General features: G+C 32.4%; 2 protein-coding genes across 2 annotated transcripts; one reads left to right on the forward strand and one right to left on the reverse strand.

Moving 5' to 3' along the window:
* Positions 1-451: 451 nt before the first annotated feature.
* Positions 452-1,505, reverse strand: LOC124542871. Its single transcript, XM_047120797.1, has 2 exons — positions 1,195-1,505; positions 452-662 (listed from the first exon to the last, which is right to left on the reverse strand). The coding sequence occupies exons 1-2, from the start codon at positions 1,503-1,505 to the stop codon at positions 452-454; spliced, it is 522 nt and encodes a 173-aa protein (XP_046976753.1).
* A 1,018-nt stretch (positions 1,506-2,523) lies between these two features.
* On the forward strand, positions 2,524-11,378 carry LOC124533616 (ras GTPase-activating-like protein IQGAP1). Its single transcript, XM_047109015.1, has 14 exons — positions 2,524-2,695; positions 2,776-3,029; positions 3,255-3,332; positions 4,165-4,309; positions 4,401-5,489; positions 5,676-6,508; positions 6,593-7,449; positions 7,523-7,748; positions 7,836-8,000; positions 8,415-8,594; positions 9,122-9,262; positions 9,754-9,901; positions 9,971-10,364; positions 10,791-11,378. The coding sequence occupies exons 1-14, from the start codon at positions 2,650-2,652 to the stop codon at positions 11,149-11,151; spliced, it is 4,917 nt and encodes a 1,638-aa protein (XP_046964971.1). The 5' UTR covers positions 2,524-2,649; the 3' UTR covers positions 11,152-11,378.
* Positions 11,379-15,734: the final 4,356 nt, after the last annotated feature.

A 15,734-nucleotide genomic window follows, 5' to 3' on the forward strand; every position in this document is an offset into this window, starting at 1 on the left:
ATATTTACAATTGTTACAACTGCCTCATTGGCTAAATATAAGGCTATAGATCTCGAGATCTTGGGCTTAAGATGGGATGTGCGGATGGTTTGAGATGTTAAAATGTAATTGTATTTTTGTATTTATATGCTAAAAACTACTCGTTTTCTGGTTGAAAGTGTGAACAATCAGGTGACTTGGAAAGAATGTAAAGGTCTTGCGCCTAAACTCTTTCCTGTCATGTCGGATTTGCTTTGTTTTCGTACACGAATGTACACTGTCCTGCGGAGTTGCGAAATGGGCACGGCGATATCATCTTCAGTAATTAATTGGAGGTGATTAATTTAAAAGAATAGAAGATATTTAATGAATTGGTGCGAGGGTCGTGTTAAACCACCTCCGAAAAGATTAAAACAAAAGGATTATTATAATTAAAATATTATTTATTAAAAATTATCTTAAAAAAAATATTCTATTCCTCCATCACACCAGCTCCTAATAATTGAGCTAAATCATTCTCTTGAGTAATTTTCAAGTTTTTCAAAACCTCGTCACATGGAACCCTCTCAGCTGAAATTTCTGAAAAACTGAACCCGAGCGTATTGTAAAGACGTCTAACTTGTCCAGCACTTAACGATCCTCGTAATGCAGGATCGAAACTTTTAACAATAGCTTCCAGGTGCCTTGAACAATATTATTATCAGATGATAAAACATACTATACTTAAATTATCATTATTATTATAATATTATTATTATAATATTATTATAATAATATTATTATATTATTATTATTATAATAGTCAGGATTTTTCTATTTACATCAGATTGAGTTTATCAACTAGCTTTCAATTTTATAGTGGTGTAAATTATATTATATAACGGCTATATTTAATAGAAGACCGCAAGAACTTTGAGCAACTACTCTTTGTGTTTCAGTTTCAGTTCTCGCTCGTATGAGCGATTTTTAATTAGTTTAATTAGCAAATAAAGACATCTCGCCTACTATTATTATAAGACAAATCATCAAATCATTTTTTTAAATATTTAATACATATAAACTAAAAAAAAAACCTAATTTAGCTTTTTTCGAAAATATAAGTAATCCGATAATAGACACTTCTTCGAATACTTTTTTGTATTAATGCTTAACAACAAAACTGCTTAACAACAAAACTATATTTAATTAATAACAACAACGGCTAACATATAGTACCTATTTTCATACAAAACTGGTGGTAGACCATGTCCCGCGCGAAAGAGCATACAATCATCTAATAATTGTTCAAGAAAAGCTACAGGTTTATCCGGTGAATGAGCTATAACCTTCGTAAATAGGAAACGAATTAACTCAGGAATACGTCGTTCTCGTAAATAATTTTCAGTTCGTGTAACTGTTGATAAAATAAATTCTTTGCGGCCTGTTATATCTACATGTTCACTTATTGGTTCTGATATTGTTTCATAGCAAACACATTTATAATCACAATAATTATCATTAAAATAAGAATCAGCTTCTTCCTCCATTTCAAATAAGTTTCCGATGTAAATTTTCTACACAATAATATTTTACCATTTATGTGTCACCCCTTCACATGTCATATTATTTTTTATTAATTTTTAATTTTAGATTGATTCAAAAATGATAAATAGACTCAAAACAATTTAAGGAGTATCCATACAATAATATAAGAACCTAACATAATTGCGGGTTCATTACTACAGACGGAAAAGACTTGCGACAATTCATAAAATTCTGGAATAAGTGCGCAATAGTAATCACTTTAAACAACTCCTGAAAAATAGCTTACAAAATGTTTGACTGATAGTAGATCTAGATTTTTGAGTTCTCGGGTTCCGTTCGGACAACTTTCCACTACCAAAAAAAAAGTTATGTATTTATTCCTTTCCTTAATGGTCTTCTTATGAGCAAAGCTACCACCACTAACCTAATTAGCGCTTTGTTGACATAATGACTAGTATCTTGGAAAAGGCCTCTAAAGCACGTATTATTTATACGAGGACTACTTAAACTTGAAACTAGCTGGAGTAATGGAGTTCGACTTTGATGATTAACATCATACGTATAACAAATGTATATGTTAAGCCGAAACTCTGAACGCTTTTACGTCTAATTTGATAGATATCTCATCTGCTCCGGTAAGATCTTTATTGGAGCCTCTATTATTGACTGTATATATACAAATGACTAGCTGTTACCCAAGTACTGGAAACGCAAAATGAAATGATATGAAAAAGATGCTTTTAACTATCTACGGATGATTCCAAATTCATTGGCTGGTCTCATATCTCATATCCATATATATCCAGTAGTTTTCACGTTTTTAGAGCTGCAATTTTAAGAGCTGGAGTTGTATTGTAGATTAACATTTTTTATATATTGAATTGAAAATATGATATATTGATAATATTTATACTTTATGTTTATTTATAAACTAAGCTGTATGGTACTTGGCCTTTGCCATTGTGGAAAAGTTGAATTTAAAAGAATGACTAACCGACAACCGTCAAATTTATATTTAAACTGATCTTGTATGATTAAAATGTTTACATATTATTGTAAGATAATTTACGCTACAAATCTATACAAAAAGCTTCAAAAGTTAATAGCGAATTGTATTTGTTTCCAAGACCTCTTTTAATCATAATAATGGGAAAGGAAACAAAGGAAATAATGATTGGTAAAATTGATGACTGTAAGTACCGATCCTTCTTTGTTGTTTCTTAACAACTCCTATTGTTTTTGTTTATAATTAAAATTATTGCATTAATTCAGGTGATGACGATGTTCGTAAAACCGCCCAGGAAATGGATATTATTCGACAAAGAACGGTTGCATACGAGTATCTTTGTCGTCTAGAAGAAGCAAAAACATGGATGGAATCATGTCTCAAAGAAGAACTTCCACCAGCTGTTGAATTCGAAGAAAATTTAAGGAATGGCGTTTATTTAGCCAAGCTTGGAAATTTCATAGCACCTGACCTTCTTCCATTAAATAAAATCTATGACATTGACCAAAGAAGATATAAGGTAATTTTTACTGTTTACTATAAACGCTAATAAACCAGTATGATAAATGTTGTTTATATTTTTAAACTTCTTCCTAGTGCTTCCAAGAATATAAAAAAGGATAATCACACATAATATTTAAATGTAGGTATAGTAAAAAAGTGAAAATAAGTAATTGTTTTTTTAGAAGTCTCCTATTTTATTAACTGTATGTTTCTATTAAATATTTCGTTACTTTATTTTTAGATGATGGGATTGCAGTTTAAGCATACTGATAACATAAACAAGTTTTTGCAAATCTTAAAACGAACAGAACTTCCAGTGGTAAGTCACATTATTAATTAAGGGATAGTGACCCTTTATTATTATATGTTTGGTGATTGTTATTCTCTGTACCCTTTAACTTTCTTATTCTCCATATTCTCAATCGCTTGACATGTTTACATAACTCAAACTCAACTCAAATATAAACATACCACCTTTATTAAAAGTGGAAAATAATAATACTATTTATGTTAGCTGGAATTATATTTTATGAGGGGATGGTATACTACCTGATGGTAGGCTACCCAGACGGGTTTGCTGGTCTGTATTTGAACAGCAAATTAAAATAAATGATGTTATTATATATAGTGCTATTACCATATTCATGTGCTTTGCTTATATAGGTATATTATAGCTCTGCTATAATATCTAAATTAATGTATCTTAATAATTCTTCATTTACTTCAATGCAGATGATTTAGGAATAGTTGTGATTCTTCTCCAACCACAACTCTCGGATCTTAAAAGATTAGGCGTGGCCGTGAACTTGTGAATGTTGTTAGCACTGAGAGAGAAGGCAGCTGTGATAGCTTCATGCTACCGTACGCACAAGCGAAAAGTGCGGGGGCGAGAGCACGTTTAGCATATTATTTAAAATTAAAAATATCTCCTCGACACAATACGCAGCAGCAATGTAAAACCCTTGCACGGAACTCCTATTGCAATATTCACTTGATAAATAAAAACCGATGATTGAAAGACACTTCCTATTTTCCATATTTCTGTAAATTAAGCAAACAGGTCCTTCACACAATTGACAATGAGTTAGTATTAATGTGCGAAAACGTTACGAAATATTAAAAAGTAAGCAGATGTATATTAAAATTTTCAGACATTTCAACCTGAAACAACAGACATATATGACAATAAAAATATGCCAAAAGTAATTTATTGCCTTCATGCATTAAGTTCACATTTATTTAAAATAGGAAAAGCTCCATTAATTCATGACTTATTTGGTAAAGCCATATTTACAGGTAATTATTATTATTCAATGAAGTTATCCGTTTTAATATAACCAACTATTTTAATGTTTACCTTCTTTAATATAATTTATTTTGATTATAGATGAACAATTAGATTCTGTATCTAAAGACTTACAAAAGTGTAAACATCCACTTCCAATGTTCCAAAAGATAAGTGGGATACTTTCACACAATAACAGTACCACAAACAATAACATTTCTGTACATAACAATGCATTGATTGAACTTAATAATTTATTAGACTCTGAAAAATCTATAACTTCAGCATTATTAAACCCTAACTTAAAAGTTAAATATATACAGAATTGCCTAATAGATGAATACAAAGATGTTCTTAAAGCAGCAAAGTATGAAAAAATTCAGGTTGCTCACAATCACTCTCTCAATGATAGCTATGTACCCGATGAATATGATGAGATACTTACTCAAGTTGAAATTCAGGGCCATATCATTGCTACGAATTATAAATTTCTGTGGCAGAATCTGTGTTCAGCATGTAAGAGTAATGATGTAAATAAATTACACAAAATATTCAATGAGGAATGGGTCAAAATCAAAAATTACAACTCTGATAATTTGGATTTCTATTGCGATGTGGTTAAAGACATAATAGAGTCTTGTAAAGATATTGACGTAGAAAGTATTACAAACTGGCACAAGATATTTCAGAATATAATTAATGACGGAAATATCAAAGCTCTTGAACATACTGAACACAAAACTGCGATTATGAACGTTAACAGAGCATTAGATGAGGGTACTGCGGATGATTTATATCGAGCCTTGACAAGTCCCAAGCTTGGGTTGAATTTTAAAATAGATATACATGCTGCACCTCTTCTATTTGAAGAAATGAGATTAGAAAAATGTGAATTAGATAAGAATCTCAATGAGAGCGAAATAGCCGCATCAGCTTTGTATTTGAAATCTGTTGCATCGGTATCTGAAGCTGTGGAAAGAGGCGATGAAACAGCGGTATGGAATGCGCTTAACTCGAGGCAAATTCAGCTAGAAAGACTTAAGCCGCATTGTCGTCGCCGTTATCTTTCCGCGTTAATAGCAGCTTTACAAGTGAAGATTAGAGAACAGTGTGAATGCCCTTTGCTGACTCTTGAAGACATAAAAGATACCATAGACATGGTTAACATGAAAGATGATGACAATGACGAATGTAAGCCCCTTTTTCTGTATATAGAAATCATCTCATAGATATTATCGATTAACCATTATAAATTGCTTTTTAAATTTACACTAATCTGTAGATGTTAGTTTTAACATATTTTCTTATAAAAAACATTTTGTACATTGTTATTACATTCCAGTGTATTTATATATTATAGTATTTGTGTTTTTCCAGTGGTAGAAGTTATTGACAATATTAACAAAGCTGTTTCTGACGAAGATGTCGATTCTTTGATAGTTTTACTAAAAAGTTCATGTCTAAAGTTACCAATTTCTTTACACAAGGAAGAATATCATTTGTACATGAGGACTTTGAAGAAACGACTGCTGCAGAATGAATCGCAAAATCTCTGGTTTGACGATATAACTAATGCCATAAGTGATGTAAATTACGAATCGATAAAAGTTAAAGAATTAACTGACGCAATTGTTCAGCTCAATTTAGCTATATTAAAAAACGACGTTAACGAATTCTGGAACGCACTTTCATCACGCCACCTTTCTAGTTCAGAAATTATAGAAAGTTCTTGTAAAGAGGTTTACTTTCAAATGTTTTCGAAAGCTTTAAAGAAGAAAGGTCAAAATATCTGTCCCTGGATTGTATGCCACACGGAAGCCGGCAATACAGTATATATCGACGTCGAGTCTTATAGCTATAGTTGGACTACCCCTAAAGACTTTGTTCCGTATGCACGCTATTTAACTAGGAAAGACATAAACTCTATTATCGATCGAACTAACAAACACCACATCAACACATATAGACAAAAACTGTTGGAGAAGTTAATCACTAGATTTCAAGCTCGCTGTAAAGGGTTTCTAGTAAGGCAGTCATATAATAGAATAAAGTTCTTTAGGGATCATACCGAATATGTGGTTAAAATTCAAGCCTGGTGGAGGCGAATCCAAATCCAAAGAAAATATGGAACATTGATAAGAATGAAAACAATTGAAGCCAAACTTAAAAGAGAAAGAAAACAAAATCCTTGGGCGTGGTATAAAATTCAGGTACATTGTTATTTTATATTTCGTATGCTTCATTAAATGGATCTTTAATTTTTGAATTATTTTAAAATATTATTTTGATTTCAGGAGCATAATATTATCAAGATACAAGCTTTATGGCGAGGCCGGCGAGCTAGAAATGCATTTGTTTCATTGTTTCACTCACCGTACCCTCCATTAGGTGTTGTAAAAAAATTCATTCCCATGTTAGACTTTACAACTGAAGATTATAATCGAGAAATCGAATTACAAACTTTAAAATCGGAAGTTGTACAATCAATAAGGAAAAATCAAGAACTCTCTAAGCAAATAGATGATATGGACCTGAAGATAGGCTTATTGGTGCAAAATCGAATAGCATTACAAGAGGTTGCTGTTCATGGCTTAAAATTAAACAATCTAGTTAAACATAATACTACTACCAAATTAGTCATGAATCAAGATGGCAAAGGCCCACTAATGACTATATCCACAGCTGTGAAGGGTTTAAAATCTCTGACTAAAGAAAGTAAACGACTTTTGGACGGATATCAACATTTGTTCTATGAACTACAAACGAACCCAACATATCTATCGAAACTTTTGTTTTGCATACCCCAAAACAAAACCAACTCGTTCTTACAGAATGTTGTGTTGAGTCTTTATAATTTCGGAGCTTATGCGAGAGATGAGTATCTTTTATTAAAACTGTTCAGGTTTACACTGGAAGAAGAGATAAGTTGCAAGATTGTTAAACCATTCGATATAATTGCGTCAACGCCGTTAGTCTTGAAAATGGCCGTGAGCCTGTCCAGACAGTTATCTGGTTTGAACAATCTTCAAACTATAATAGGACCCCTCGTCGAAAAAATCATAAACGATAAAGAACTGAATATAGAAACAGGTCCAGTTGAAATTTACAAAGCTTTGAGAAATGAAACTGAGATGAAAACAGGACAAATATCGTAAGTATTTGAATTTGTAATTAAATCATTAGGAGAAAATATAAACATACTTATTCCTTTTTTATTTTTCAAGAAAATTACCATACACCGTAACTCAGGAGGAAGCGTTGACTTACCCTGAAGTTAAATCGAGGTTAGAAAAGGCTCTCACTCAACTGAAGACTGTTGTTACTATGTTTTTGGATAAAATAACAAGTTCAACGGAAATGTTACCATTCTGTATAACGTATATGGCTCGTGTCTTACATCGCTCTTTGACATCGAAATTTCCGCATACACCTGAAAAAGATATTCTCAAGGTATAAAATACAACAATAATTATTAAATACCATTTTATGTTACTAGTAATATTATGTGACTGCTATACAGTATATTATGTTTTTTAGGTTATTGGCAACTTGGTATACTATCAGTTTTTCAATGCTGCAATAGTCGCACCTGATGCCTTTCATATTATAAACATGCCAAATGGTGCGGGACTAACTACAGATCAACGAAAAAATCTAGCTTCTGTCGCGAAAATTCTACATTTTGCTGCTGCCAAGAAAGGAGTAAGTAACTAAAATGATTAAATAATACCTGCCTTTTATTATATTCATATATAATGATATGATATAAAAGAGTCGAGATGGCCCAGTGGTTAGAACGCGTGCATCTTAACCGATGATTGCGGGTTCAAACCCAGGCAAGCACCGCTGATTCATGTGCTTAATTTGTCTTTATAATTCATCACGTGCTCAGCGGTGAAGGAAAACATCGTGAGGAAACCTGCATGTGACAAATTTCATAGAAATTCTGCCACATGTGCATTCCACCAACCCGCATTGGAACAGCGTGGTGGAATATGTTCCAAACCTTCTCCTCAAAGGGAGAGGAGGCTTTTAGCCCAGCAGTGGGAATTTACAGGCTGTTGTTGTATATTATATTGCCTTAATGTCTTAATCATTTTTTATTTTATTTTTAAGTTTGGTGAGGAGTCCAGTCACTTGCGATGTTTGAACCCGTTCATAGTGGAATGTCACGAAAAGATGAAAGAATTGTTCCGGCGCTGCTGTCGCGGCCCCACTCTCGAGGAGTATTTCGCCGTGGACGAGTACACCGAAGCGACTTTGCTCCACCATCCACATATCTACATTACCGTTCAAGTAAAACATCATTGATTGCACAATAAAAATGTGTCATGCTTGCCACCTATTACTGTAACCTATACATATGTATAAATTTAAACTTGAGTCTGCTTATTTTGAGAACTTAATCTTTTATTACGACGACGATTACTTTGACATAATTAGTTTTATATGCATTAAATCTTAAGTTATGTTATACATATGTGTGGTAGAAAATCCAACTAAGATTAGCCTTTTAATTAAATCTCTAGCTTATTTTACTAAACGACGCCGTTCAATCAAAAGCGGCCTTAACTACGTTAATTCAATTCATCAAAATATGATTTATACTATTTTGTTAAATAAACATTTTCTAATTAATATTTCAGTACTTTTTCATTGATTCTACTGGCTATATACTATTGATTGAAAGGCTAATAAAAATCTGCAACACATATATTACTGTATATATATCAGATAGTTGACTCGAATTTCGAAATTACAAATATACCATTGAGCTGTTTATTGTAAATAACAATTATTTTATATTCCTCTCTTTTTATTAGGAAATAGTGGACACTCATGCTCTGCTTGTTGAATACCAAGATATTGTAGCACCTGATCCTAATGCTCGACTTAATGAACTTTTGGATGACTTAGGAGAAGTACCTTCAGTTACGCAACTTGCATCTCGCGATGTTCCCTCAGTAAGTAATCCGATCGAATTCAGTACAAAATACCTTTCAAAGACTTTTCTAAAGGCATAATTTCGTTAAAAGTTGTAAATAAGTATTTACAAAATTAATTTTGACACGCCACAATAATGACAAAACTAGAAAAATACAGTGTTCCTGATAAACTATTGTATTGGCTCAAATAACAATAAACGATCACAGCGTATTATCAAACTACTTTTGCCTTTTTCCTATATTTGGTTTTATTTAGATCCTTAATTTTTTCTGAAATTTATCGTAACGCATTCGGTTTAGAGGTAATAGTTTCTACTAAAAGTGGAATCTTTATTTATGATTCTAAATGCTATAAATATTGTACGTGCAGATACATTACGCCTGCTTTTATTAATTTGTTTTTTTCTAATAAACAAACACTAAGCATTTTGTTTATTTGTCATTACAATATTTCTTAATAGGTTTAAGCCATGAACTTGTGAAAAAATATATTTATTTGTTTATTTTAGCAAGCAGACTCAGAAGAAAATGCAAGGCTGGAAGTATGCCTTGCACTGGTTAATAAATTCCAAGCTCCAGCTGATGATATGACTGATTTAAATAAACTCTTCATCAAAACGAAAGAACTATGTGTGGCTATAATTCCATTTTTAAACGGTTAGTATTTTTTTAACAATTATTTCTTCAGTACTTCGTAATTCTTGTAATAATATTTAATATATTTAGGCGAACATCTTTTGGAAGCTCTATGCATTGGTACGACTCGAGAGCAACAAGAACAGTATAGTGAGAAGGTAAAGAGACGCATATACTCAGGACAGGTTCGCCCAGATGAAGCGATAACTCTACGGGAACATATCGCGAAACTACGACGTAATCTTCAAATGCTGGAAGATGAAGGATATGTTACACGTGAGGATGGCTATCAAGCACTCGTTACATCTATAGCCCTGGACTTATGTAACAAAGGGAAATATAGACAGGCTCAGAGAAGAGCACTTACCACGCTGACCCGAACGAGAGGGAGTTTGTTGGAAAAGACAAAATATTATGAAGAGAAATGCAAATCATATGACCAGTACATTAAGTCCTGTCTTGCTAATCTTCATGCTGGAAAACGGTATGTCTAAAATTTACATATATTTTTTAATTATAAATACTTATATTAAAATAGGCCATCTCGACTCATATTAATATAAATACTTATATTAATATGAGTCGAGATGGCCCAGTGGTTAGAACACAAGCATCTTAACCGATGATTGTGGGTTCAAACCCAGGCAAGCACCGCTGATTCATGTGCTTAATTTGTCTTTATAATTCATCTCCTGGAAACGTTTCCTCACGAAAACATCGTGAGGAAACCTGCATGTGACAAATTTCATAGAAATTCTGCCACATGTGTATTCCACCAACCCGCATTGGAACAGCGTGGTGGAATATGTTCCAAACATTCTCCTCAAAGGGAGAGGAGACCTTTAGCCCAGCAGTGGGAATTTACAGGCTGTTGTTGTATATTAAAATAATACATATTTTTTTATAATAGGAGTGTACACGCAAGCTTAAGAAGATCGGGAAAAGACATTCAAAAGTTGAAGTCTAAGCTGACTGTAAAATACTCAGCATCCAAACTCCTAGAAAGAGGAGTACTTCTAGAAATAGATGGTCTTTCTACTTCACAATTCAAGAACGTACAGTTTGAGATAACACCGACGGATCACAATGGAGTGTTTACAATAAAAGGTAAATTCATGGGTGTTGAAATGGAAACCATTGATATTGATATTCAAGATTTATTACAAAAGCAATATGAAGGCTGTACAATAATGGATATGTTTGGGAAAGCCAAGATAAATGTTAATTTACTAATTTTCCTCTTAAATAGTAAGTTCTATGGTAAATCTTAGAAGTAAATATTACTTTTTAATTATAACAATAAAAACTGAAAATTAGAATAAGTACGTATCTATTGTCTGGAAACAAATTACAGTATTGACTTTTCCTAAAACAAATTATGGTGAATGAAGAAAATATTTTTATTTTCTATCAACTAATTATGTTTAACACTTTGATCGATTTAGTAAGTTTGAGCTATCTTATAGCTAAGCCTATCTATTATAAAAGATTATGTTTATTGTGTTGCGAAGTTTGAAATTACTTTACAACCATTTCATGCTATTCCCAAAAGTTTAATAATTATCGATGTTTTTAGATTGTCATTATCAGTTTGGTTAATTGTTGTGATTATCCTCAATCTGAATGTTGACGATTATGGCTGGCTAAAAATCCGATTTGCGGAAAATTCATCTAAAACAATTAGACTAAAACAATTCGTCTAAAAAACAATTCGACTATTAGCAACTCGTCTAAAACTATTCGACTAAAATAATTTGACTAAAAACAATTATGCTAATACAATTCTTCGAAAACAATTTAGCTGAAAAGAACTTTACTAAAATTAATTGCACTAACATTGAGTTTTATACAAAAGTCAAGTGGAACACGTTCTCTTTTGCTTACTCTAAAAGCTTTGTTCGGTTCTGTTTATAAAATTCCTATCGTGTAGGTGTATCCACAATTTTTGAGATATCTGTCTGGAATTCGCTATATAGACTAATCATCAGATTGAAATAGACATGATCATCCTTAGTTCATAATCCCTCCCTCCCTTCACCTCCCTTTTAAAAATCTCCGCTCTTGAATGAATTCGTCCCAAAACCCAATTGGTCATGCCGGGAATGTTATAGGAAGCGTGTATTTCATTACACTATACGGTGTACAATACACCGCAAGAGGCACAAGTTCACAAGAGGTCGCAAATTTTCAATAAGATCGATGTAGACTGCAGAGTCGCGAGACTGAAGTGTAAAGGGGAATAAGCAAGGTTTCTAGTCGAATTGTTTTCAATCGAATTCTTTTAGACGAATTGTTACTAGTCGAATAGTTTTTTAGACGAATTGTTTTAGTCGAATTTTCCGTAGACGAATAATTTTGTTTAAAATTACACAATAAATTACTTTCTTAATCGCCAATAATCGCTTGCTTGCAAAATTAATATTAATCTTTGGGATACACATAAGCTTACAAAATCTGTAATAATTTTTATGTAGTTATTTAATTGATGACTTTTTTTAAACTTTATTCAAAAGCACCAAAAACGTAATCATAAGATATAAAGTATTCCTTTTTAGTGTTAATTGTCTTTGAGTTTTGTTTACAATTGTTAATTTTTATTTAAACTTATCTGTTTAGAATTTTATGTAATAACAACATGACATTAAATTTAAAAAAAACATATGAAATTAAGAGTAATTTAAATTGTCCGTTTTTATGTATTCTATTATATATGACAAAATAAAAATGGATTACCGTTGTAAATATGTGTCTAAATTTAAGTTATTTTGCACTGTGATGTATTTACATGTATTATTAATATTGCTTTCGAAAGTCGAAAAGTACAAATTATTATAAGACTTTTTCATTCTATAAATTCAATTTGGAAACAAATTAAATTTGCCATTATTTTCACAATTACAATTGTTATTTAATTCATTCATTATTTGTGTCTTATGATTTAGGTGACAAATATGCTACTTAATAACTCTTATTGATATTAATCATGACAATATGATTGTGTATTACTTTTTATATTGCTTTTTTTTTAAGTTAATTTCTGATTGAGGCTCTATTGTAGTTCTTAGTTTTAATTGAAATAAACCTTTTTTAAAAGCAGTTTTGTGTATTGAATTTTTGCATGCATTACCTGTAGTACTTTCAGAATTACATTGGCATTGATTTAATTTTCCTAGCTTAATAATTAACTAAAATATCACTTGAAAAAATTTTAGCCAATAAAACCCTACAGTATATCTATCAAAAACAATACGAGAATACTTTAACAAATATGTTTTTACAAATTACCTTTTACACAATAATATACTGGATCAATCAAGGTGCTCGTATCGCTTCTTTCTTTTGATTGTTGGGGCAAGGGCACCGTAGCTGACACCGGCTCCAAATATACCAATAATTATAACTACATTATATAATCGTAAATCGACTTTTAAGTAGTCTAATATTTTTCATTTCATTTTACATAGGAGGACTCTAAAAAATATGTAAAATATGCAATTATTTTTATTATTTTTTAGTGCATTTTTATTTGTTTTAAAATAGTGTTTTGTTTGAAGTCGGTTTTTCATTTTGTTAAAATTTTATTTATTTTTTGATTTTAAGTGAAACTGATGTTGACTAACTAATTTTTTTTTTAATATGGATAGATTAAGCGTTTTGTTTATATGAGTCAGAAACTACTTCGAGGACAATTTCAAAGGAAACTTGCGAATAAAGCAAAAATAGACTTTCGAAAATGCGGATTTAATACGTCATGCGGCGTAAACCACAAGGATCCCTCGAAAGAGCTGTAATCGACCTCAGCAAAAAAACTTTGAAAAAGACCAACTATATTTCGTACATCATATGACATCACATCACATACACAAAAATTGATTAAAGATAGTATGAAATTCTGCCCCATATCGCACCCTAATGTGAGCCGTATAGGAGTTCCATCACTACATAGTATAAAACAAAGTCGCTTTCTCTGTCCCTATATCTTTAAATCTATGCAACGGAATTTGATGCGATTTTTTTTAGAAGGTAGTGTGATTCAAGAGGAATGTTTGTGTATATAATACATGAACAATATACAAAAGAAACACTGATAATTTTAGAAGTTTGCGATGTGATGTCGTAAATAAACAAATTCTATAGTATATTTAGTATCAGTATTGCATCCGTGCGAAGCCGGGGTGGGTAGCTAGTTGATTATAATATTCGAAAATGATAATTACATAAACATAACCACATTACGGAAGGTGACTCAAATATCCAAATAACCTATAAATAAAAGATTCGACAGAATATCGCTAACGTGCTCCTCAGAATTGTTCCGCTCCCTTCCGTTCCGCTACTTTGTCATGGATCCTGTGCTCAGAACCTTACCAAACTTTCACCAAATTACCCTTGAAGTATATATTTTATAATAAAAAAAGAATTATCAAAATTGGTTAACGTGATTTACAGTTATTCACCTATTTGTCGCGCATATACATAATGCAAATTTAAGACTTATGTCGTTTTCATACGGATACCATCATCGGAAAAAAATTAAAAAAAAATGGGACCCCACGGGAAGCACAACCTTTCAAACAAAAAAAAAATATCAAAATCGGTCCACCCAGTAAAAAGTTATGAGGTAACAAACATAAAAAAAAAAAAAAAAAAAATACAGACGAATTGATAACCTCCTCCTTTTTGAAGTCGGTTGAAAAAGTCATACCTATTTTTTTTAATAGCTCAGAGACAAACTTAGATATACCTAGACGAGTAACGATCTCGCCTCTATAATGTATCATATTTAACGATATAAGTTCCCATCGGTACAGTTTCACCATAGGTTTAAATGTTTATAATATGGTTGTCTTACGTAGAATGTTTATATCATGTTGTCTTGTTTTATTTGATACAATATTGGGTTACAATTTAAAGTTAAAACATTACAAATTTAAAAGGTTTGCCAATTGCCAAGGGTGAAAATTCTTTTTTGCTTGAAACTTATAAAAAAATAGTTGAGTTAATACCTATTCTACCGCGTTAGAAAAAAAAACAAACGTGCTTTGATACAGTTCGCCACTCGCCGAATTGTTTCCCGAGATAATCGTGTAGATGTAGGCTAGTATAAGTGACATTTTACTTTCTTTGTAATTTTATTGCAAAGTAAATAATTTAATTATTAGGACAATCAGTCAATATAAGCTTGGCCCATCATCATCATTATCAGCCTGAATTTGTCCACTGCTGGACATAGGCCTCCCCAAGAGCACGCCACTGTGGTTTTTCTCCGGCTACTCGCATGCAGCTCCTGCCTGCCCTCTTGCATAAATCGTCACTCCACCGTGCCTGAGGACCTCCTACACTAAGTTTGGCGAAACGCGGCCTCCACTCTAGAACACGTTTTCCCCAACAGTTATCGGTTCTACGACAAATGTGGCCAGCCACTGCCACTTCAGCTTACTAATCCGGTGGGCTATGTCAATGACTTTGGTTCTTTGACGGATCGCCTCATTTCTGATGCGATCCCTCAGAGAAACGCCGAGCTTAACCCTTTGCATAGCACGCTGAGTGACGCCAGCAACTGGTGGACCAGCCTTGGCCCATTACTTTAGACCAACTACATGGTAACTAAGTAGTAGACCTTTGTGCAAGGCCCGTCTGGTTAGATACCACAAACATCGGTAATACCACAAGACTCGGTATTGATGTGTTCCGGTTTGAGTGAGCCAGTGTAATTACAGGCGCAAGGAACATAAAATCTTAATTCCCAAAGTTGGTGGCATATTGTGTGCCGTATGGTTAATTTCTAACAGCGCCAATGTCTATGGGTGGTGGTGACCACTTACCATCAGGTGCTCGTCCCACAATCTATAGC

This window comes from Vanessa cardui, chromosome 1, assembly GCF_905220365.1.
Source record: "Vanessa cardui chromosome 1, ilVanCard2.1, whole genome shotgun sequence".
Lineage (NCBI taxonomy): Eukaryota > Metazoa > Arthropoda > Insecta > Lepidoptera > Nymphalidae > Vanessa > Vanessa cardui.